The 25961-nt window shown below is 43.2% G+C and overlaps 1 protein-coding gene across 1 annotated transcript in view; it reads left to right on the forward strand.

The window, feature by feature from the left end:
- Nucleotides 1-25961, forward strand: part of LOC147898702 (AP-1 complex subunit gamma-2-like) — a 248603-nt gene that overhangs the window by 187291 nt on the left and 35351 nt on the right. The window contains exons 11-14 of the mRNA XM_087379135.1: nucleotides 15138-15233; nucleotides 15369-15496; nucleotides 15958-16062; nucleotides 16192-16487. Of these exons, the coding sequence (XP_087235261.1) occupies nucleotides 15138-15233; nucleotides 15369-15496; nucleotides 15958-16062; nucleotides 16192-16487 (625 nt within the window). The remainder of the gene's footprint in view (nucleotides 1-15137; nucleotides 15234-15368; nucleotides 15497-15957; nucleotides 16063-16191; nucleotides 16488-25961) is intronic.

Genomic DNA, 25961 nt, shown 5'->3' on the forward strand with positions numbered 1-25961 from the left:
CTAACAGTAGTGATCCTAGAAGTGGGGTCAAAAGTCTCCTCAAAGTCAATGCCTTGCTGCTGTGCATAGCCCTTAGCAACAAGACAGACTTTGTTATGGTCCACTGAACCATCAACTTTCTATTTAATCTTGTATGCGCACTTAGTCCCAATGGCATTCTTGTTAGAAGGCAAGCCACACAACTCCCAAGTGTTATTCTGATGGATAGAATCCAATTCAGCTTGCATACCTTGCAACCAACATTCATTTTGAAAGGCATCCTTATGGCATAGTGGCATGCTATAGCAACCAATGCAGAAGCAACCAAATTAGCATGTTCTTTTCCGGATAGCTACTCTAGTATGGGATGGCAGAGGAGTATCTTGTTTGCTGTCTTTTAGTGTGTCAAGGAGCCAATGGGGAAGCCTTTTGGGCTCTTGGATTTCAGCTCAATAGCCCTGTGCACAATATCCTGATCAATCCGAGGCATATCAAGCTGTAAAGCATGTTGATTTTCAGAACTGCACATGTGGCTGCAAATGACCAATGGAGTAACCTGAAATGTGACATCATCATGAGAGTCCAATGGAAACAAATGCATCAAGCTTTCAAAGAGATCTGGGGCATCAACAATGGGCTGTTTTTGACAGTCTAGCAAAGGCATAGCTGAAGATTCATCAAAGACAACATCCCTACTGACAAAAACCTTGCATGTGCGGGGCTGGAGCTTTTAGCCCTTGCTTTCTGAGTTATACCCAATAAAAATGCATTTGACAGCTTTATCATCCAACTTTGTGTGTGTTTGAGAAGGCACATGTGCATATGCCAAGCATCCAAAAGTCCTCATGTGAGAAATCCTGGGCTTATGACCTGTCCAAGCCTCATAAGGTGTGACTTTGCACACATAACGGCATCCAACCACAATTTATTAGGCAAAAGCTTGCCTTTAACATACACCTGGCCATCTCCATGATTGATCTATTCTTTCTCTCAGCCATGGGATTCTGGTGAGGAGTGTATGGCATAGTGCATTGACGATGTATGCCACATGAGGCCAAAAAATCAGCAAATTCCTTTATCATATATTCACCCCCCCTGTCCGTATTGATGTGGGCAATTTTCAGTCCGCCTTTCATTCTCTACCAAGGCAATGAAATGTCTAAAACATGCAAAAACTTCAGATTTGGATTTATTGCTATCGATGCTTCTACCATGGCAAATACTCATTTGTGGCATGAGAGGTTTGGACACCTCAACTTTGGGGCTTTGGTGAAGTTACATAAGAATGATATGGTTGTTGATCTTCCTAAAATGCATTTGCCTTCAAAGCATGTTTGTGACGCATGCTTGCTTGGAAAAATGCATCGCTTTGCATTTCCCAAGGATGGGAGAGTAAGTGCATCTCGCAAGCTGTATTTGATTCATAGTGATGTTTGTGGACCCATGCGGGTTGTAGCTCTTGGGGGATTTTACTATTTTGTCACCTTCATTGATCACTTTACCAGATATACTTGGATTTTTGCCATCTGTATCTGCAAGTCTAGCATCATCCAAGCATCTGTCATATACATCAAGTCTACTAGTCAATGTGCCAATCAAGACCATGGTGGAGGCATGAGCAGCATCATAGACTGCACACCTAACACCATCAAAGAGAACCTGATATCCACAAGTAACAGTGGCCGAAATGAATATGAGGTTTTTGCGGATGCCTTAAACATAAGGTACATTGTCTAGAGTGACTAGACCACTAGAAATAGAAGTAATGGCAGCTTGAGCAATGCCTTTCACTATATAAGATGCATTATTGGCACATGTAGCTTTCCCCCCTTTGATGTATGCTCAAGTGAGCTAAATAACTTCCGGCAGGAAGTGATGTGCTTGCTAGCACCACTATCAAAGAACCAAGTATCAGAAACATTAGAAATTGTCATGCAGGCGTCATGAATGTCAGGATTATACTCGCAAGTAACAAGAAAAGCCCAATGCTGATCATGTGCAAAATTAGCTGACTCGTGTTGATCGTCTAGACTAGGAGTACAAGAAACTGCAAGTCCTGACTCCTTTTCATATGCAATTCTCTTCCTACACTCAGTGATATCATGCCCATGTTTCCTGCAATAGTTACATTTCTTTTTCTTCTTCTTCTCCCCAAAAGTGGATGCATCATGGGAATGACCAACATGTGTATGAGGGGGACTTACCAACTGAAACCTTCCCTTTTCCCTTGTTTTAATGTTGTGCTGCAAAGGCTTGATCACCGTTTCTCCTATAGGAAAAGGGCAACCATCTGGTCAAAGGAGTAATGATTGGCATTGCCACCTGCAACCAAAGGCAAAGTAGTAGCAAAGCCCTGGTAGGAATTAGGCAATCCATATTACCACTCTCTTCAAGCTTTAATTCCTTCAACTGCTTGCGGAGATAGGGAACTCTCGCCTCCTTCTGCACCTGATATAAGGAGGCAAGGTGATCCCATACTTGCTTGGCTGTCTTGCATGAATAGATATGAGGCATAATGACCCTTTTCACTGAAAGAGCAATCAAGGCATGTGCTTTGGCATCACGTCCATCCCACTGAATCTGCTCCTGAGTAGGAGGCAAAGTACTTATAGTGGAAGATGCAACTGCACAAGAAGTAGCGTTAGACCCATCACCAAATGAGCCTCAGGTAGTACCAGATGTACCAGAAGCAGCAGGTCGAGTAGGTCTTACCTCAGTGCCTGAAACAATATTCCAAAGATTCTTGGCAACTAAAACATGCCCCATCATATAGGCCCACATGGGGTAATTTGTGCCATCAAGTTTGTCCTCAGCCCCAAGCATCCCAAACAAATCATCCTTATTGCTAGCCATAGTGCAGAAATGCAAGGCAAAGGCACCAACTGACAATGCAACTGAGAGGAGGGCAATCTTCCAAATCCAAAAGGCAAATAACTGCACAAGCTTCAAAGCTTTTCACTGCAAATGTGTGGCTGTCACAAGGTGTATCTGCTGCAAAAAGATTCCCAAAAGGCGAAACGAGGCCTTCCAAGGCAACACCAGGCCTTTCCAAAATGCCAATAAAGCAAAGAAATGACTGTTTTGCTGGAAATGAAAGGAATCAAAGCAGTAGAAGCTTACCAAGCAATGTAGATAAAAAATGCAGCAAGAAAGATGCTCCAAATGCGAGCACAGGTAGTCGCCCTTGGAGGAGAGGTGAAATGGACAGCAAATGGCAACGAAGGGTGCCAAGAAAAGTAGGGAAATGGAATTACAGTAGAAGAAGGTGCTCCCACATGGAGGAGAGCACCTCAAAATGAGTGCATCAGCAATGAGAGGAGAGAATCTCGCAGCCCAAGGCAAGGGGACAACAAATGAGAGAAAATGGGCTCAAGGAGAGGTCCCCAAAGGGTGGCAGCAAGCCTCAAACCCTAATTTTGGAGGTTGTAGGCACTCAGAAATGCAGCAGCAAGCGCCAAAACTGAAAATCAGCTGATGTAGAGCTTGAGAATGTAGGCACTCTTCATGAGGCAGCTCCAAAAGGTGGCGAAATTCACACATGTGACAAGGCGGCTGCTGCAAACCTGGAAAACAGCACGAAACAACACCATACAGCTCCATATTGCTTCAAACAGGTAATAAATTCACCGTACAGCTGTCTGTATAGTTGTATGGCTCACACGTGTGGAGGCGACTGCAATTAATGACTCGTACACAGCTGCACCAATCTGGAATGCACTGAAAATGCTGAGAGAGTGCCAAAAAACAGCAGCATATGTACACACCAGAGGCGCCTTTGCTGGAGGAGCCCTAAAAAGGTGTTTTCCAGAGATGGAACTGCTTGAAACAGCCTCGAACCGCTTCAGTTTGCAGCAAATGCCCTCAAGAAGAGCCAACCAGTGAGGAGAATGGCTGCCAAACATCTTGGAAAAGCTGTCAATGGCTGAGGGGAAGGATCCCTAACTTGCTCTGATACCACTGTAGGCTAGGGCAAGCAATGGAGGCTCAAGAAAAGAGGCAATGTAAGTAAAAACGAGATGCATGTGTCCTAACTGCATATAACTAGGCCTACAAGGCACATACGAAGGAATACGTGGCACCTATGGGCTGGTTGTTCCAACACCTGTGTGTCACATAGTGACAACTGTTTCATGCTTGGTACTTTATGCATCTCTTGGTTCAGCAAGGAGCAGACTTCAGTTGTTGCTACTTCTAGTTGTGAAGCTGAGTATAGAGTAGCTTTTACAGCTACAGTGGAGTGTGTTTGGCTCCGGAAGTTACTTGTAGATCTTCATACATGTCAAATTGCTCTTACCGTCATCTTCACTGATAGTCAGATTGCTTTGGTTGTTGCATCGGAAGTTACTTGTAGATCTTCATACATGTCAAACTGCTCCTACTGTCGTCTTCACTGATAGTCAGATTGCTTTGGCTGTTGCACAGACTCTAGTTTTCCATGCCCGCACAAAGCATATTGAGGTTCACTATCACTATGTCAGAGAGAGATTATGAGCAAGTGATATTCGGTTGTCTTATGTTCCCACTGAAGACAACTTGGTAGATCTTTTTATGAAGTCTCTTTCTCAACCTTAGTTTAAAGCTTTCTGGCAAGCTTTGAACTTAGTACCTTTTGTGTCTTGATCTGTCATGCTCTATACAGGCATAGGTTGCTATGTCCCTACAGGATGAACATGTGCAACCATGACATTAGTTCTTAAGGTATTCTGAGACGTGTCCAAGATACTTCAGCCCATACCATGGAGAGGGGTTTGTAGGCCATTCTATGGGCTATCCATAAGTGCCACTCATTCCTTGGTATGTGCCTTGTAGGCCTAGTTATAGGTAGTTAGGACACTTAGTATAGTTGGTACATGTATCAGTTAGGATACTTAGTCCATCTAGGATACCTTGTCCTAGGGTTTCATCATATAGGGTGTATTTTGTACTCTTTTGTCTATTGCAACAATTCATTATAGTAGCTCCTTTTGCTTCCATTGCCTCTTTTTTCATCAATATCAAGTGAATAACATATCCTTAAACTCTTAGGTGATCAATCATAAAGCTGGCATCACTTATAGTTGATCGTGTAATCCTCTACATACGATTTCATTTTTTACCAATAAAAGTTTTTTTGACCAAATCCAAGGTACATCTTGCTTTTGAATACCATGGATTTGGATTTTTGGCAACCCCAAATTTGCAAGTGGTTTTACCTACGTGGACTTCATACTAAATCTTTTTGAAATATGTATCGATTTGACAAATCCCTTTTAGATATAGATAGAAAAGTATTAAAGTTCGAACTCGTCCACTTTCTGAGTTTCTCTAATCTTGTCATTAGAACACTCTCTACCTTGAAACTCTTATTATGCATAATGCACGGCATGCATCAACAACCTTACTCTCCTTCCCTCTTTGGTACCAAATCGTCATATGAAACTCTTGCATGAGCTTTGCCCACCTAGCTTGGTGACCTCTCAAGTCAGGTTGTTTACAAAAATGCTTTAGAGCATCATGGTCTACATTTACGTAGAGCTCTGAACCATGCAAATAATGTCTCCATGATTTGAAAGCATGAATAAAAACGTACAACTCTAATTCATGAGTTGGCCAATTTTGCTAAGAGGGAGAAAGCTTCTTGCTTTCGAAGGCTACTAGCCTTTCCTCTTGGAGAAGAACCGATCCTACCACAATGCCACTTGCATCGGTTTCTAGGGAAAATGGTTTCTAGGGATCAACAATCTTTTACACCGAACAAGAGACCACAACCCTCTTTATGGCGTTAAAACTCTCTTGTTGATTCTGTTCTCACACAAAAGGTACTTTATCTGAGGTCAGCTCAATCAAAGGCGATACCATATCGAAATATACTTTGATATGTCTTCGATAAAAATGGACAAATCCTAAGAATGATTGCAAAGCGTAATAATGAATTCGAGTTTTATCATACACAACGCAGTTTTCTTTCTATTGACATACAGACTAGCTTTCCTTAAAGTGTCGAATACTTTTCTTAATTGTTCATGATGCTCAGCAATACTTTTGCTGTAAACAAGGATATTGTCAATAAAATGTACTACAAACTTCCCAATATATGGACGTAGCAAATCATTCATAAGCATGAAGAATGTAGCCGGAGCATTGGTAAGCCTGAATGGCATTACCAAAAACTCGTAATGTCCAAACATGCTTCTGAAAGCAGTTTTGAGCACATCCTTGGCTCTAATCTGGATTTGATGGTAGCCACTCTTAAGATCTATCTTACTGAAAATTATGGCTCAATGTAATGCATCTAGCAAATCATTTATCCGAGCCATTGGAGACCAAGGCTTAGCAGTGATTTTGTTAAGTCCTCTGTAATCCATATAGAGATGAAAAGTACCATCCTTTTTCTTCTTCAATATCACTGGCAAAGCGAAAGGTGAGAAATTGGGTTGAATCTATCCCAACTTGAGGTATTCTTCCAGTTGCCTTCGCTTCTTCAGTAAAACTTAATCTATAGGGAGGCCTATTTACAAGTTTTGCCCCCGAGATAAGTTCAATCTTATGTTGAACATTCCACTTTGGAAGCATACCATAAGGCACCTATCCATAAAACAATCAAAGAACTCATCTGCGATTTGTTCAGCTAACTTGGCGATCTCCCCATCTTAGGTAGCGTCAGTGCTAGTCGATTGAGCATCAATCAACTCTACCAATGCTGTACAAAGAAGCAAAAACTCATCCTGAGTTTTTTGAACTTCCATCACGAAAACTAACGGTCCTTGAGGTAAATCCTTTTCATCTCGCAGGATATATTGCACATTATTCATCAATGTTCTTTTTCCAATCAATGGCTGGATTCTTCTTGGTATGCCACGCCTTTCCAAGGGCTATATCTTGTGAGCAATCCTTGTCATTTCAAAATCCAGCTTCTCCGCATAGTCGTGAATCCGAAGCTCTAACTGGGTAACCCTTTGGTCCCAACATCAATAGAACTTCCATGTACCATTATGACCATATATGCATAGTTAGATGGACTAGTTTTTAGTTTTAGCCTCTTTATGAGCTTGGAGTTAATTACATTGTGTGTTGATGATGAGTCAAACAACACACTAACATCATAATTGATTCATTTTAATTAACTTCGTATCACTAAAAGCTGTACACCCCTTGTGTTGTGGACTTAGACAAAATGTTATTAGGTACACTACTCACTAACTTAGCAATAGGGCTGTTGTTTTGTATGAAATCTTTCAAGCATTAATAGAAGGTTCCTTTCTTTGAAAAAAAAAAAAAACTTAACAACAGACACACACAATAACACTAGTATTGACCTATGAGAAGATCCCACTAGCTAAATCTGCATCTGGTTGCGGCTCTGGGACTTCCCTCCATTTCCACGTCGCATTCTGAGATCACCATCTTAGCCATCCAACGACCCTTGTTACATGGAAAATCTTTCCACTAATGAGGTTGAAGGCATCCAAAACAAATCAATCCTTCCTTGCTTTCTCTTTTTGTTCTGGGATCAAAGAAGATTTTGACAAAGCTTAGGCTGCCATTGGAGTTACTTTTCTCTTCACTCCTACGGTGGTACTTGGTTTAGAAGGAGCCTCTGTTGGCTTTGCCTACTTGGCTTGGCCACTACTAATCCACTTCTTCTTAAACCCACTCTTACGCGAGTACTCATACCAAGTCCTAGCCTACACAAACCCACTTGGCTTGTTTGGCATCTTCATAGTTCAAGGCTATGGCTATTACTGCGTCTAGAGTGCTTACATATTTAGCCCGAACTTCCATCGTGATTCTATCATTTAGTCCAAAAATATACTTTACTTGTATTGACTGAGGAGGAGGTGTTCACGTACCTTCATTACACATTCTCTAAATTTACTAGTGTATTATGCCTGACAAATTCCTCTAACGAAGATTCCTATACTGATCCCAAGCTCGGGATGCTTCATCAAGAGGCAAGAAATGTTTTTTAAATTCTCTCTTAAACCCCTCCCAAGTAGTGGATGCCGCACCATCCTTTCGTTGTTTAATCCACCACCCATTCGTTGCCTCATTAAACGTATGAGTGGCCTCGCATATTTTCTTCATGTCATTTCTAATTTCACAAATGGCAAAAGCTTCATCCCATTTGTGCAACCGGGCTTCTATGACATCAGAACTACGGTCTGTCATTTGACCAGAATACTTTTCTAGTTTGTAATTAGCAATGTTAGGTACCTTAGCCTCCTAGGCTGTAATTGGCAAAATTAGGTACCTTAGCCCTCCTAGGCTCGACCGCAGGTATAACTGGTTTTAGGTCCCATTGGAGTTTTTTGTTTGATCTCCCTGGATGGTCTTGCAGACATACTATGAACCATCTGTCTAAGTTCAGATTGCCCTACATTTGTTTGTAGTTGCTGAGCCAAAATTTGTTGTAAGGCATCCTCTAACAAAGCAATCCTACCTGAAAATGTATGGGCCACCAGACTTGTTATGTCAGTCAGATTTTTGACTTTACGGGATCCACCCACGAGGCTTCTTCTTCAACCTCCATTGCTATAGCTTTGCCTCATCCATAAAATCTTAAGTCTAAAAGGTTTAACCCTGCCTGAGTTGGTTGGTTTTTATTTTCAAACCATTGCTTGAAATATATTTACAACTGGAAATCCCAACCTCCAACTATAGACTGTAAACTCTAAATGCTCAAGACAACAGCTATCCAGGCATATATCAAGCTGCAAACCACGAATACTTTTTTCTATGCTAGGAAATACTTGCAAATTTTAACTGACTACAATTACCAAATAACTGTAAAAGGGAAATCCAACAAAACCGATTCTTAGAAAGAAAGAATGGGAAGCTTCCTGGTCAGATTTGCAACTATCTGTGCATTGACCTCAATCCACATCTCCGTGTCTAGCTTCAAGGAGCTTGTGCATTTTCAAACACCCCGCTTTGGTTATTAATCACACGGTAAATCATACTTATGTAAAAGACCAACTCTCAATTGGAGTTCTATTTATCTCCCAGACGGATGATGCTCTGATTGGCACTCTCCATGCTCTACCAACACTTGTTTTCTTTTCCAAGGTTTTATTACACCAAACGGCAATTCTGAGATTATGACTGCAGGCCGACAAATCCAACTCCGCTAACAGTCTTCTTGTCAAAGCTTGAATTCTTGCACGGAACGTCTCGTGATTTGCTTTGATGCAACGCTTAGACAAGATATTGAATCAAAAGAATGTACACCTGCTAATCAAAACGTTATTCCTTTTATTTTACCCCCACTCGTAGATTACAAGAGAAATCAGAGAAGAAATTCGCTGGATTTCTCAATCGTTTGCTTTGCTGCGTATAGCAATCAACGGCATCTAATCCAATGACTATTCCAAACCCTCGCTATTTTGCAAATCCCCTTGTCCTAATCTTTGTCTCAATCGTGATCTCGTCACACTCCTGGGAACAAACTTTTGCATGAACCGCTCACGATTCTTTGACATCGATACTTCCACCCAACCTCTCCACTGCGCAACAACCCTTTATACAAATCTTAGATTGTCACAATGCTCCGCTATGCTCATTGCCATGCAACGCACACGCCATTCCAAGATTCCTACTAGGACGAGACAACAACCACTTGGTATACCGATTTTTTTGTCCGCAGCAGACACTGAATTGCTTATGACTATTGTATGTGCAATCAGCAAAGAGCTTCCCGGAGACCAACCTAGTGCTCTAATACCAAATGATACGCGCAAAACCACAACACTAATTCTCTTTTATAGATCACGAGCGTAGGCACCTGGTTATTCCACCCAACCAACCTCTGGTAAAGCAAGCTCAAAAAGATCACGTGCATTTTTCTTCTTGCCTGCTTTCACCAGAGCCAATCATGATTGTGGACAACTCATGGACAATCATATGTTTAAAATTTCCTAGCTTAAAGGTTCACAATAAATTACCCTTCTTGACGTCCGACCATTTCAAGGAGGTTGACTGTACTACACATAAGCTGCATCTTCCAGTGATGACGGAATGATGTGTTACAAGGCATGCTCTTTCCCAACACTTTTGGCTTTGTAGGCTGTGAGAAACTTTCTTACGTGTGCTTCTGCATCCTTGTGTTGTCCACACTTGAACTTATGGGCTGTCACAAGAACTTTGTTGAGCGATTTCAGGAGTCTTCCTCTCTTTGTGGAGCTGAGAACTACCATGGATGATGCAACCCCTCTAGCTACTTCAGGGACCGAAGTGTTTACAAAAGCTGAATGGTCCCTTGAATGGGAGTAAGTGTGGGTGCTATGGGGACAGATGATGGGGAGGTGGTTGTTGAGGCAATGACCAGTGGAGGAGACCACATTGGTATAGAGTCACTCCGATGCAAACATAGATGGAGAGTAGATGGAAGGCACTACCGATGCAAGTATGGGTGGAGAGTACATGGAAGTCATTGAAGGCGCTATCAATGCAAACGTAGATGGAAAGTACATGAAAGATGCTGAAGGCTCTACTGATGCAAATGTCGACGGAGAGTACATGGAAGGTGTGAAAGTCACTAATCATGCAAGAGCAGTTGGGAAAGAGGGAGATGGGGTAGAAGACATGTATGATACATAGGCAGTGGGAAAGGTATATAGGTGGGGATGTCCTCTTGAGCTTTGTGAGCTTCGGATGAAGCCTCCTCCTCCTTGCCTTTCCTCCTTCACTTTGGATTCTTCTTCCCCTTTAGAGTCATGACTTGTGACCCAAAGGAACAAAGAGAAATGCAGTATGACATGGGTATAGGAAGAAATGTGGTGCGGATGTGTAAGGATGCTACGGTATGAATGCGCAGAAGAGCTACAATAGGAATACGAGTGTACAAGGAGTGCTGCGGTACGAAGGCACTCTAAATAATTGGATAATAACTTGATTAGCTAGCTCATTTTGTCCATCAGTTAGTGGGTGATATGTTGTAGAGAATTTGCAACTTGGTTCCTAAGTATGAAAAGACTTGTGATAAGAATGAAAAAAACCCTGAGAGCACATATACTGCACCCGAAACTTCCTGCTTGGGGTTGTTTGCACAAGTCACATACCTTTCATATGAAGTTTTCAACCACTCCTTGTGCAGAGTCGTGTGCTTTGTAGCACCACTATCACTGCACCATGAGTCATTCATGGACAACATGGTTGCATCTGAATGACTTGTTCGTCTATTTACGACTTAAGAGCTTACTCAACTATCGACAAAAAGAAGAGAACCGTGCGAGAAACTCGACATGGTTCTTACTGTGGAAAAGATGGTCATGTGGAGAAGTTCTGCTACACCAAGAAACATGATAAAGTCACAAAACCAAATAAAGGTAAAGAGAAGGCCATGATCGTGGAAGGTGCGAAAGATACATCTATGTTTGTAGAAGCTGAGTTCTTGAAGGATCAAGGATGGGCTTTCTGAAGGAGACTTTGTAGATGGGCTCTGTGTGAGCAGACGACCTCTTTGTGAGCAGTTTTCTTCTTCGTTGATGAATTTTTTTTTAAATACTGGGCTCTTTGTGAGTTAGCTATGTTGTTTACTTGCTGTTGGAATATGAAGCCAAAGTGAGTCTAAAATTAGTATTCTAGGTGTGTTTTATAGTCTAGTGAGTCCTAGACATGCCACGTGTCATATTGGGAGTTATCCCATATACACTATGGCTTTCTAGAGTCTAGTGTTACACTATATAGTGTTGTACTTGTCTATTGTCTAGCATATTAGTCAACATCAAGCTCTTTGGTATCATGTGAGTACTTGCCCATTGCTTTCATTTTCTTTCCATTTCATTTCCATTATGCTTGTTATCTTTCCTTTCCATTCCTAGTGTTAGCTTGCTTCTCTCCCTACCACTATGATCTTTCATGTGGTATCAGAGCCATGTTCTTAGCCCTGCTCTCTCTTTCCCTTTCCCTTCCAAGACGTTGAGGTGAGGGAGGCCAATGAAGCTACTCTACCTCCTCCTCCTTGGAAGGCTGCCCTCTTCTCTCCTTCCTTGAGCTCTCTTCTATAAGCCATGATCTACCACCTCTCTTCTCCTTCCTTCGACTACATCTTTCTGTGACCTGCGGACGATGTGATGCTTCTATCCAGAGCTAGAAGCAGAATCACAGCTTTGTGTCTTGAGCAAAGTTGTAGAGGACCTTGAGTACTACAAATTTCGTTTTTACATCATTGCAATCCAAGTTTTCTGTGAAAAGTTACAGCCCTTGCAAGAAGTGACGAAATTTATTTCTGCGCGCGAATTTTGTTCTAGAGCTCAATGATTTGACAGGCCAAGCATGATGCAGCCAGCTCAACATGGAGCTATCCATCCTCTTCATCGTTGACCTCTGCTCCAGCCCGCTATTTGCTCCTTCTGCCCGACATTCTCTTGGAGCTGCTGCCCTCAAGTTGGTGCCCATGTTTTGCACATCATTCTCTTGGAGCTGCTGTCCTTCTACTTCTGTCTGCCATGAGGAAGTTCCAAACTTGCTCCAGCTCATGAAGAACTTAATAAGGTGATCTTTCCATAGTTACACTTGCATTTCTACTCTTTTTCAGCCGTGGAGTCTTCCAAATCAACCACAATTTCGTTTGAGAAGTTTGATGGTAAGAATTTCCCTACATGGCAAACAAATATGCGTCTTGTACTTATGAAAGATTTCGTGTGGAATGTTGTGCGTAGCAAGGAGAAAAAGCCACAATCAGATGAAAAGAAAATTGCACACTGGGAGAATTTGAATGACAAAGCTCTTTCTCTCATTGGTTTGGGGTTGGGTGATGACGTTATTCATAATTTTGATTTTGATTCCACTGCTCACGACTTATGGGATAAGTTTGAAGAATTGTTCGGCAACAAAATCATCAATTCAAAGGTATTCCTCAGACAGGAATTCTTCATGCTGCAAATGAAGCATGCAGACTCTCTTCTTGCTCACTTAAATCATATGGAATCCCTTGTCACTCAACTTGCTAGTCTGGAGGCCCTATAGGGGAAGATGATCAAGTTGCTGTGCTCCTCTCGAGCATTGAGAAAAATTCTCAGTAACGGGAAATCATACCAGCATTGTGTGTGACACAAATGGGTTATCATGATATGGTTGCTATGCTTATTGATCATGACAGACGGTATGCAGACACTTCGGACTCCACTGTACTGTACTCCAAGGGTAAAGGCAAAGGCAAATTCAAGCCTTTCAAATGCAATCACTGTGGGAAGCTTGGTCACACCGAGGATCGCTGCTTCCAAAAGCTTGCCAAGCAACAACACAAGAATCATGTCAACTTCTCTCTCTATTCAGAGATCTATGTATCTGATGATCGGGACTTTTGTTTCTGATCTATTATTCCTATAGCTTGATGTATTTTGGGGTCCTCTGCCCTAGGTAGTCTCCCTAAAATGATATGTATTGAGTGTTTGGTTTCATTGAGTCTAACGGTCCTCTGCCTTGGATAGTCCTCCTAAAAAAATGTTTTGGTTTTCCTATTTTGGTGTGTCGCTTCCTAACATGTCCTATTATGAAGCCAAGGGGGGATGTACTATGGGAGCCATATGTCTCGTTATCAAGCCTGGCCGAGTTCCAGAATGGTGGTGTATTCCTAGACCTATGAGCTAGTCATGAAGCCATGCTATAACCTGAGCCTCTGAGCATGTTGAGTCTCAAGTCATGAGAGTGCTTGGATCGATCTCTAAACACGCTCAGACTTTAGCCTCTAACTTCCATAGGGTGCACAGTTTGATGACTGTCATTGTCATGTTCTGTTCTTGGTTCCATTCCAGTAGTCTCTGACCTTGCCTTCATGGGGGGGTGTTGGAATATGAAGCCAAAGTGAGTCTAAAATTAGTGTTCTAGGTGTGTTTTATAGTCTAGTGAGTCCTAGACATGCCACGTGTCATATTGAGAGTTATCCCATATACACTATGGCTTTCTAGAGTCTAGTGTCACACTATATAGTGTTGTACTTGTCTATTGTCTATCATATTAGTCAACATGAAGCTCTTTGGTATCATGTGAGTACTTGTCCATTGCTTTCATTTTCCTTTCCATTCCTAGTGTTAGCTTGCTTCTCTCCCTACCACTATGATCTTTCACTTGCTCTTTGAGAGTATGTCAAGGACTCCCCATTTTGGCCGAGGGGGGTATGTTGGCTCAGAGCCTTGTAGCTCATCCTCATGGGGAGGCCTCTACAGTCCTAAGGTTTCTGGAGTATCATCTGGTTGGTTGGGTGGTGCAAACATAGCAATGGGATTGGCCCATGCAATCAAGCTTGCTTGATTGGTTGTTTCTTGCATGCAATAATACATGGCAGGTTCTACACGTGGTTGTGACCTTTGAAGTGTCTCGTGGGTTCTATCTTCTACAACACTTACCTCTTGCCCGTGCACTGCGGCCATCTCGACCGACCTGTGATCATCCAGAGAAGCATGAGAGTCGGTTCATGAGTGATAGATAGTGTAGAGTAGGATTAGATGCTGTTGTGCATGGTTGTGAACTCCTACGAGGAGTATATAGTATAGGTGAGTGGAGGAAATATATAACATTGTGTATGCCATGATCACGACTGTGTGTCGTGATCATTCATCAAGCTTTTGTGGCTAACTTATTCGTGTTGTATGCTGCAACAAACCCGGTAGGGGTGCGCAGTCTTTTACTTAAAGATTTCTATATTGATTGTAATCTTTTGTCTCAAGATATCTTTTGCTATCTCAGATTGTTTCTTCATTTACCATCACAAATATATCTATAGCCACTTCCCCAAAGGCTTCTCCACCACCCGGTCATATGTGGGATACCTTCTTCTATGCCACATGGGACTCTCCTCCTCAATCCCCATGTAGGTCTCTCCTACTCCATTCTCCACAACACCTACAACAGTGACCACAAGGATAAAGCTGGAAAAGATCAAGAGAAAGTCATTGTGCGTGAAAAAGAGAGTCTCCTCTAAATGTTTAGCCTTTTTCTTTGGCTGAAAGCTGGTTTTAAATACCATGTGCCAACTTCTAGGGACTGCGTAGAGTATGGACAATAAGGACACGTCTTTTCAGTAGAGCAATGATGTCAATTTGTTAATGCTTTGCTTTGCTATTGTTTCATTGTAGTTGTTGTAGATGAGCTGTTCATCCAATTCATTATAGAGAATGAATCCCATTATAATCCACTCTTGAGTTTTTATACTTAACATTTCAGTGTTGAACATGCTGCAGGAAAGTCTAGCTTTGGTGACAATTTGGTGCATCGGGGAGTATGGTGAGATGCTTATCAACCATGCTGGTGAGCTGCAGACAGAGGAGCCAATGACGGTTGAGTGTAACTCCTTGCAATTATATGACCCTTCGTATACCAATCTAGAATCCTTTCCACTGAAACTATTTTAGGATTCTACTGAAACTATTTTCATCCTGCTATAGAAAATAACACGAGTTCTGTTTTGGCAGATCACGGAATTAGAAGTCCTGGATAAGTTAGAAGAAATTTCTAATGATTTATGGGCGAGTCCCACTATGAAAGCGTTTCTTCTTGTAGCCTTGCTGAAACTTTCTTCTAGATATTATACATGCACGGAGTAAATATAATCTATCCTTCAATTTATGTATCATGAAAATACTTAAGCTTTTAGATACACTAAAGGCAAACTAAACCTTTTGATGGCCCCGTCCATTAATTATACCTTTACACCATGAAAATATGATGAATCTTGAAAACAAATTGGAGATAAAGCTTACTTTGTAATCATGGACATATAATACGATAATGTGATTTTATGGAGCATGCATTAACGTTAAGCTTCCCATTTCCCTACCACTCTGGTACTTGTGTGTTTGATTTATTTTTTCCCGGCCTTTGGAATGTGTGTGTGTGCATGCATGCAGTGCATGCATGCACATGTCCGTGTGCGTGTGCTCTTGCATTTTTCCATGTTTACTTGATTGATTTATGCCTTCTCATGCATTTGCAAGCTCATTTGAGGCAGCAGACGTTCCAAATCCAACTTTTGAATTAACGGCTACTGTTTTTGGAAGGCAGAAAAATTCATAAGCTGATTTCCAAGTACAAGGACTCTTCGTTTCTAGATCTTCAGCAAAGATCTGTTGAATTCATCACTATACTTGGAAAAGCTCAAAGTATCAGGTCTAAAAGTCAATTTTCTCCTGCCATATCATACATATAACATAAAAGGCCGAGGCATATTGCATGGTACTGAAATTAGGCCATCGTAGCATGAAGGTGTTTGGAGCATTAAAAAAATGTGTGTTCCAGGAACGCACTTGTGGAGAGGATCCCAATGCTAAATGGAACTGTCTATCAAGATAAAAGAGTTGAATCTGCAGTTGCAGCTCTTGGTCCCACAGCAAGGATAGCCTCTCCACCGCTTTTGAAGGAAATTTGTGGCACGTCTTCAACAAGTGATAAAACAGAAACGATGGACCTCATGAACCTATTGGATCTAAACACTGAGCAAGGAGTTTCAGAATCAAATCATTCAGGAATCAGAGTTTTGCAAGATTTGCTTGGAATTGATTCTAAGCTTCCTTCAAAACCTTTGCCATCTGCAGGTTATTTTTAATGTCTCTTTCTTGATCAAAGATGTAAAAATACACCAACAGTTTGACAGCTCTTGAAATAAGATTTTCCTTTGAAAAGAAGAAATTTCTCTAGCAGAGATAACAAACTCTAGTCTTGTGGTCACACAACTCCCAATTTATTGTGTTTTATGGTACGAGCGTGTGGTGTCATTTGACGAGCAAAGAAAATTTTAACAGCTATTGGTTTCATCATAGAGCAAAGTGTGAGTTGGCCTAGAGTGATATATTTCCCTCAAAGAGGTGCTAGTGATATGTTTCCCTGAAAGAGGTGCTAGGGACTGGAAGTTTGATCCTTTAGAAAATATATTTACAAGGATTACTACCAAATTATTGCTGGAAGTATTTCACGAAATAAATAAAATTTACTTGGAGGCCTTCCTCTTTCTATGAATATGTCCCAGTAGGAAAGCCATACCTTTCAAATGTTTAGCTCTTGAAACCAGCATCGCCTTACAACTTCAGTGATGCAACTAAGATGTAGGATGGGTAGAAAAGCAATAACAGTGTCTCAAACAACTCAAATTTTTAGAAAGGTCGGGAAGTACAAATAATTGTAAATAATACAAGCTCCACAATGATGGAGTAGCCAAACAAGGGGCAAGACTCTTACAAAGCTGCAGCTCTGTGGCTATGGGTTCTGAAGAGACATGGCAGTAGAAGAATGCCAAGCTAGCTAGGAACGGAATGGAAATATGGAAAGCATAATGGAAAGAACAAGTGTTAGGCAATGATAACCAAAATACTCACATGATATAAAGCTTGATGTTGACTGATGTGTCTTGACTCAAGATAAGTACAACACTATATAGTGTGACACTAGACTCTAGAAAGTCACAATGTCTATGGGATATCTCCCAATATGACACATGGCATGTCTAGGACTCACTAGACTATAAAACACCCCCTAGACACCTAGTACACTCATTTTTGACTCACTTTGGCTTCATATTCCAACACCCCCCCATGAAGGCAAGGTGAGAGACTACTGGAATGGAACCAAGAATAGAACATGACAATGACGGTCATCAAACTGAGCCACTGATGGTCTAGAACTAGACATGGTTCCCATACAATCTTAGAGGCAAGTGAGCTTGGCTCAAAGGCTAGTGAGCATAACATAGAAAGCTCATCTAGCATGGCTTAGAGGCTCATCATGCATGGATGCATGACCAACTTAGAGGTCTAGGAGACCAATGCACCAACATCCTGGAACTCTCAAGCCAGGCCTGATAAACAAATAGACCTATCAAAGCCAATACATATGGCTCCCACAGTACATCGCCCCTTGGCGTCATAGTAGGACATGTTAGGAAGCCACACAAAAAAAAAAAAGAAAACTTGGCAGAGGCTCTGGAAATCCCACCGTAATAGAAAAATCACTCTCTTCTTTTGGATTTCTATTCATGGTGGGATAGTAGTGAACCATTGGAGATCCAGGTTTGGGGCTGACCCTACTTGCCCTCGTTGCCTTTTTGCTTCGGAGACTGTACAGAGGGATTGCAGACATCGAGAATCATATGGAAGGGGATTGCAAGACTTTTCAGCACTTTTGTTCGCCTCCCCTTCTACATGACCTGGGGATCAGTGGCTTGGCTCACTCTTTTAAGGCCCTAGGTTTTCTTTGAGAGACATGACTCGTCTTGGGCTCTTCACATCCAACGACACCTTGTGGAGTCGTGCTCTTTAGAGGATGTTCCAGCCACTCTCTTCAGCGCTGCTCATTCCTCGGTTAACTCTCCATGGGAGGTTTTAGCTAGCATTGTAGCATGGCACATTTGGAGAGCCAGATGCACTGAGGCTATGGAGGGTTCTCAGGTTCACCCTTCTTAGACCTTGGCCAGTACTTGGACAGATATGGTACACACTCTGATGGCCATATGGGTGACCATGCAGGGATTCTCTCAATCAGCCTCCTCCAGGAGAGTTACTTTTGTCAAGGATTGGAGAGACTCTCCCTTCCTTGCTAAGACTTCTACAGGGTTGAGGTGGCATTTTCAGCCTCAGCCTTGGTATCTTTCTACCTCCTTCTTCTGAGGTGTTTTTTATTACATGCTTAGCATGTTGTATTTCCGCATAGAGCTTTCTCTAGCGAGTTTCTTTCTTACTTAATAGAAGTCTCTTTTTTGCAAAAAAAAAAGACAACCGAACATAAATAAAATAAGACGCTACCAGCTAGAGCTGCTGCTCCTCCCTGCTCCCTTGCCACCCCGCCCCCTCTCTTTCAGCCCCTTCCTAGGGCAATCCTTGGCAAAGTGTCCAATGGTCCTGCATATCCTGCACTAGTCCTGCTTGCCTGTAATCTCTACTCTCTAGCAAAAAAAGGAACCATCCAGGCGTTGGATCATAACATGGGCCATCATGAGGTTGGGATCCTTACGGAGGACCCTAACTCTAGGTACCCCATCAGCATTGGTTGCCTCTGCTGGTTGCCTCTGCTGTAGTCAACGGCAACCCAGGGAGGGGTGGGATCTCAGCAACCGCGCCGAAATGCTCCCCAATAACAGAAAGAATTTGATGGTAAACCTGGAGAAGCCCAGGAAATCTGATGAAGAGCGAAAAGATTTCCTTATCTGCCTCCACTGGGTCGAAACCAATATCAAAAGTGTCAAAGAAGATCTTCCTGTGTCCCAGGTGTAAAAACTCAGCTTTGAGCACGGTGCTCGCAGTCTTTGGAGTGTCAAAAACAACCTGGAAAAAACCTTGTCGCGGAAGACGAACATCTAACAATCGTGGAATGAGGTCTAGGGGGAGAGCCGCAAGCATCCAGTATTTGGCTTGGGATCTAGAATGGTGAGACCCGAAGATGCGTGCGAGCAATGTGGTAGAGCATTCAATCTCTATGTCCTTCCTGAGCTACTGCAACTCGTCTTTAGAAAAAGTAATAGTTTTCGCGGCCGGTGGAGGTGGAGTAGGATTGGCTAATGGAATATCCATCGCCAATCGAGGTGAGGAGGCCAACTCAGACACTTTTGATGCTCCGTCCGCTCCAAAAAACGCTGCAGGAGAAGGAAGAGGGGGTAGACAGGAAGAAGAGAAGGGGGGTAGAGGAGAGGGCTCAGGCGGGGGGATAGGGAGCAGGGGAGAGGAGAGGGCTGAAGTGGGGGGGAGGGAGCGGGGTAGAGGAGAGGGGAGTAGAGGCTGAAGCGGGGGGGAGGGAGCGGGGTAGAGGAGAGGGGAGTAGAGGGGAGGGGGGTAGAAGGGGGAGGTAGAGGCGGGGGGAAGGGAGCAGGTAGAGGGGAGAGGGGTAGAGGCGGGGGGTAGGGAGTGGGGTAGAGGGAGGGATGAGGCAAGGAGCGGGGGTAGGGAGCACGGGAGCAAGGAGGGGGGAGCGCGGGCTGAGAGGGGAGGGGGCAGCTGAGTGGGAGAGGAGAGAAGGGGGTAGAGGAGAGGGAGATAGAGGCGGAGGTAGGGAGCAGGTAGAGGAGAGGGGTGAAGAGGCGGGGGGTAGGGAGCGGGGTAGAGGGAGGGATGTCGGGTAAGGTGTTCCACTCTACATTCTCCCGTCGATGAGGATTGTTAGCTAGAACATACAGGGCCTAGGTGGCATCCCACATTGCCGCCGTAGACAGTTGATCCGGGATCAAATTCATCCAAGTGTTACTGGGGGTTCCATTGATATCTTATTTATTCAAGAACACAAACTGGATTCTAGAGATTGTGCCAAGTCAGGCAAGTTGCTTTCTGGCCATACATTTTGGTCGCCTGCCTTGGGCACTAGGGGAGGCACTTCTATTTCAGCTTCACAGTCGGTTCTCCCCTTAGTTGTTGGACACGGAGTCATTATTCCCTCTAGGACTCAGTGGATTATTCTCTTGATTGGAGGGCGTAAGGTTGGTTTCCTTAACCTGTATGCCTCCAACATTAGAGGGGAACGTGCCATTATGTGGAAGGATTTGCTTTCCTGGGCCCCCATGCGGATTCATGGGTGATTGGAGGTGACTTTAACATGGTTGAGTTACCATCAGACAAAAAAGGGGGTAGAGAAGGAGGACTTCACTCTTTGGAGAGAGCAGCTTGGGATGCCTTCCTTTTTCACTACTGTGGCAGGGATACTTGGTTGGACGATGCCTTTCTTATTCAGCCACAGTCCCTCTTGTTCTCTTGGTCAAACAGGACGCAGCAGATGCCTATTCATTCACACATTGACAGATTCTATGTAGATGATTGGGAGGTGGATCGGTATGCATTGCTGCTGGGGTTTCCACTTCAGACCACTTTCCTGTTGTGCTGGCTATCTCAGAGCCTCACTTGAGAGGCCAGTTTGCCAGCATTAGGATTTCAGATGCCTTGTACACAAAGGTGGACCTTACAGAGGCAGCCCTGCAGATATGGGTTTCTCATGTCCAGGGTGGGCAGCCATATCCATCACATGTAGCTGCTGCCCTTTCTGGTATTAGCGACTTCTACCACTCAGTTGCTTGTACCAGGAGACGAGATATTCTCAAATGTGAGATTGGTGTTCGCCAGCAGTTGGTAGCTTTGTAGAGAGAAGAGCAGAAACGGTCTTCAGATGCTTGAATTCAGGAGCGCCTTGTTGCAGCAAGGGCTCATCAGCAGATATTGCTTGATCAGAGAGCAGAGTATGCTTTCATGCACAGGAGTCCTTCTGGATTCAGATGGGTGGCAGAGTCAATAAACACTTTTTCTCTACTCTTGGCCCTAGAAATAGTAGAGAGAGTGTATTCAAGCTTATTGACTCACATGGGGTTTTAGAGACAGATCCAGATGATATCATGCGCATAGCTTCAGATTTTTATGCCGCCCTTCTTACTGCATATCCTGACACACGGAATAGAGAGGATGCTAGACAGGTTATTTGGCAGAGCATCCCCTTGTTGGTGAAACTGGATATGCATGTTTTGCTTGATGCACCTTTCACCAACATAGAGTTCAGGACTACACTTTCAGCCCTTCACAAGGGCAAGTGCCCAGGTTCGGATGGCCTCACCCCTTCTTTTTTCATTGCATTTTGGGATATGATTGGAGACTACATTACATCAGCCCTACAGGGCATTTGGGACTCTGGTGAGATGCTCGGGTCGCTCACAAAGGGTCTCATCCACCTTATCCTGAAGGGAGGTTGCAGAAATTTAGTGTCCTAGTGGAGGCCTATCACACTTTTGGGGACATGTTACAAGATTTTGGCCAAGGTAATCAGCCTCCGATTGCAGCCCCTTCTCTCAGATCTTAGTCATGACACTGAGACGGGATTTGTGCGTGGTAGAAGCATTTTTTATAACATTTTCTCTTTTTGGGATGGGCCATGCAGAGTGGCCAGCAGAATCTAGCCATTCTACTCTTGGATTTTGAGAAAGCTTATGACAGAGTAGATTGGGGTTTTTTGGAGGGCATCCTTCTATGTTTTGGCTTTACTGATGCTTGGATCAGAGGTGTTTCCTCTTTGTACAGACCAGCCCACAGCCAGATACTTATTGGTGGGGGTAAGGGGTGAGAGATTTCAGATTTCCAGATGAGTCCGTCAGGGATGCCCCCTTGCTTCTTTTCTTTTTTTGTTCATGGCTGAAGCTATGAATATCTATGTTAGATCTCAAGCTGACATCTTTGGGCTGAGACTTCCCATCAGAAGGGAAGAGGAGCTACTTGACAGTGAGTTGGCAGATGACACAGCGGTTTACTTGGATGCCACACCACAGACGCTCACTTCTTTCAGGACAGCATTGGATTTATTTTGCTTGGTGGCAGGGGCACAGATAAATTGGCATAAATCCAATGGCTTTTGGATCAATGATGAGGACACTCCAGTTTGGGGGCTTGACATAGGATTCACTTGGGTTCAGAGGGGTGTGCCTGTCAGGTATTTGGGCTGCCAGGTTAGCTTGGATATTTCTTCCACGAAGCAATTTGCTCCCGTGTTGGAGAGCATCAGGAGGAAGCTCCTTTTTTGGAGCTCAGCCAAGCTGGATCTTGCCTCTAGAGTTGTGGTGGTCAACCAGGTTCTCTTGGCCACAGCCTGGTTTGTTTGTTCATGCTGGTGCCATTCTAGGGACTACATCACTCAGATCAGGAGACCGATCAATGGGCTTGATGGCACAGCAGATGCGTTAGCCAGGGTGGCTTGGGAGACCCTCATCCTCGCTACACAGGAAGGGGATCTCAATATTATTGATCCAAATTTACAGTGCAGAGCTTTACTTTTTTTTTTGGGCAAAAAATGGACTTCTATTAAGTATTAAAGAAAACCGTTAGAGAAAGCTCCATACGGGAATACGCGATACACCATGCAATGCATGAAAAGCTCAAGAGCCAAAAAGAAAGGATTGGGGATGATAGTGCCATCTCAATCCGGTAGCAACCTCCGAGAAAAAGGGAGAACCCCTCCAAACTCGAAGAAATACAGCCCTCCTAGAAGAGGCTGCCCGTGAAGGGCCCTGCATGCTTTACTTTGCAAGATGGTGGTGCGGGGACTTATGCCAAAGCATGGGCCGTGGAAGGCATTTCTTATAAGCAGCATACAGATGTGCACACCTTCTTCAGGAGGAGACTGGATGAGCAGTATTAGGTGGATTTTCACCTCAGATCACCTTCGTCCCCTCTCATGGTTCCCATACTGAAAGCATGGGCCAGTTTCAGGAGCACTCTTCGGAGGATTCCTCCTTCCTCTCATGAAGAGATTGATAGGCGCAGATTAGGGCTACAATGAAGCCCCTCATGGGTAAGGGCTGCTCATCAAAAGCCTTTTTCCAGGGCCTGCATGCTACTCGAAAGAAAAAATCATGTCTAAGGGTAAGGAAGCTAGATGGCTCTTGGACACACTCTTTCTCTGATCTCCAAGATGAATGCCAAAATTATTTCCAGAAATTGTTCTCTGCTCCTGGTTCCCCATCAAATCAAATGACTGATGCGAGGACTGAATTTCTCCAATATGTTTTTGAAATAGTGGAAATGGATGATGCTCTTACCTTGGAGACACCTTTTACTAACACAGAACTTGATAATGCATTATTCCACCTCAGCAAGTACAAGTCCCCTGGCTGGGATGGCCTAACGGTGGAATTTTACATTTCTTTTTGGGATGATTTGAAAGATGTCCTCTTGCAAATGATCAATGTTGCCTAGCAAGAAAATCAGTTACCGCACTCTTGGAAGCATGGCATAGTCAAACTTGTGCCCAAAAAACATCTGTGTGACCATATGTCAGATTGGAGGCCTATTACTTTGATGCCTGTAGTTTACAAACTTATTACCAAAATGATTGTGCATAGGCTTCACAGGATACTGAATGCGGGACTTCATCCTCATCAGTGTGGATTTGTGCCGCGAAGACAAATCCATGATAATATTTCCAATGCCTTGACTGCAATTGAATATGCTAAGTACTCGCATCAAGATGTCCTTATATTGCAGGTGGATATTGCTAAGGCATTTGATACTGCTCAATGGGATTTTATCTCTCAAATCATGACAAAGTTAGGCTTTGGTCCCAAGATAGCAAATGCAGTTTACTGGCTTTATTCTGACTCTACTTCTCAGTGCATTCTTGGGGGTCATCTGTCTCAGTCATGGACATTGTGTCGATCAGTTAGACAGGGCTGCCCTCTTAGTGCTCTCTTCCATGCCATTGCGACTCATCCCCTTTTGATGCATCTTGATCATCTTACAAACACAAGACAGATGACTAGTCTTAAAATCCCTGGGGCTGCATCTTTTTTGGCACAAGCATATGTTGATGATTCCTTCTTTATGCCACAGAATTCTCCTCGGGAAGTTCACATGCTTATGACCACTCTTTCATTGTATGGTTTGGCAACAGGATTGCATGTCAATTTTGACAAATCTAAATTACTTCCCCTGAAACAATGTGATTGGCATTCTATTCTTTGGCCAAGTCAAGTGGTGCATTCTAAAGATGTAGTCAGGCATTTGGGATATCCCATAGGATGGCATATCACCAGGAAGCAGCAGCTAAAATGGATCTTCCAAAGACTTCAACATAAACTGGAATACTGGAAGATTTCTACTTGGCCTCTTCATGTCAGGCTCAGAATAGTATAGTCCATTGTAATGTCCTATGTCGAGTTCTATTTGCCTTTGATACATTGGTCCTCCAGGGATATTTCAGTCTTTATGTCTCAAGCTACGGAGATGTTATGGAGGACAAAAACTGCTGTAAAAGCATTGAGATTGATGAAGATGGAAATGGTGTGCTCTCCTAGGATGCATGGTGGACTTAATGTCCTCAATATAAGATATCATGTACTTTTTTCCGCCAACAACAGCCATGGACTTGTATGCTAGCATCCATGTGTGTCAACATGAGGACTTGTGCTTATGGTCATTGGACTACTGATCATTGGGAGGTTGTCATTGGCAGATTTGTAGGAAAGATACCTGGCTGTCCTTTCTCTACCGCTCTGATACTTGACTGGAAACAAGTACTTTCTAAGGTCAAATGGGCTCCTGATAATTGCTTGGGGACAAACTCAATGAGGAAAGAAAGTATTTATTGGAGTGCCATTTTTGCAATTCCGCTCGCCTTACAGGAACCTGTTCGGGCCTACAATCTCATGAAATTGGGAATTAGATACATACATGATGTGGTAGATGATCAGGGATATGTCTTATCTTTTCCTCAGGCCACTGCTTCCTATGCATTGGGAATGCATCATAGGTCTATATGGAAGAAAATTGCTGATTTATTACATCCTTTTCTACCCGTTCCTCCTGTGGCTGACACCGACAGGCTTACGAATTGGCAATTGCAACCCTCTGCTACATGCACTCATCCTGTTCCTCTTCCTACCTTAACCTCCATCAAAGCCTATAGGCTTCTTCAGCCTGCTCCATGGATTCAGCAATATGCTAATTCTCAGTGGCATATAAGGAAGCCCCTCTCATGGTGGCGGAAGAATCTTAGGATGTTATGGAAGTGTAAAATGCCATTGAAACAAAGACTTTTTCTTTGGAGATGTATGAGAGGTACATTGTCAGTGGGGGTCACACTTGCTAAACGTCGCATTGCACCATCCACATGTTTAAGATGTCAGGCTGCTTTAGAGACTATTATTCATTTGCTTTGGCACTGCCCGTGTACTAAGATCCTCCTCAGGAGAATTTCAGATTATCTTCGGATCCGTTTCCCGAGTCACAGATTTAGGAAACATTTCTGGCTCTTTGGCAGATTTATGAAGTCTTTGTCTCAATACTCACTATTTCTCTCTTGGGTGCGATATTGGGCTCTTTGGACAATCTGGAGTGAGCATAATTTGGCATACTTGGGTCGGCAGATTCACAAGTCATATGAATCCTTATATGATGCCTGCCATGAGGGTGATATGGATGCTTCTTGCATAGAGCTTTTCTTTTTATGCTTCTGAACTTTGGGATACTCTCCATTTTGGAGACCTCCCATCATGTAAATTTATGATCATATAAATATATGCACTGGATATTACCAAAAAAAAAAGAAAGTGTAGAGCAGTAGAC

The sequence above is a fragment of the Dipteris shenzhenensis genome, chromosome 9 (assembly GCF_047967505.1).
Source record: "Dipteris shenzhenensis isolate YYH24624 ecotype China chromosome 9, Dip_SZ_1.0, whole genome shotgun sequence".
Classification (NCBI taxonomy): domain Eukaryota; kingdom Viridiplantae; phylum Streptophyta; class Polypodiopsida; order Gleicheniales; family Dipteridaceae; genus Dipteris; species Dipteris shenzhenensis.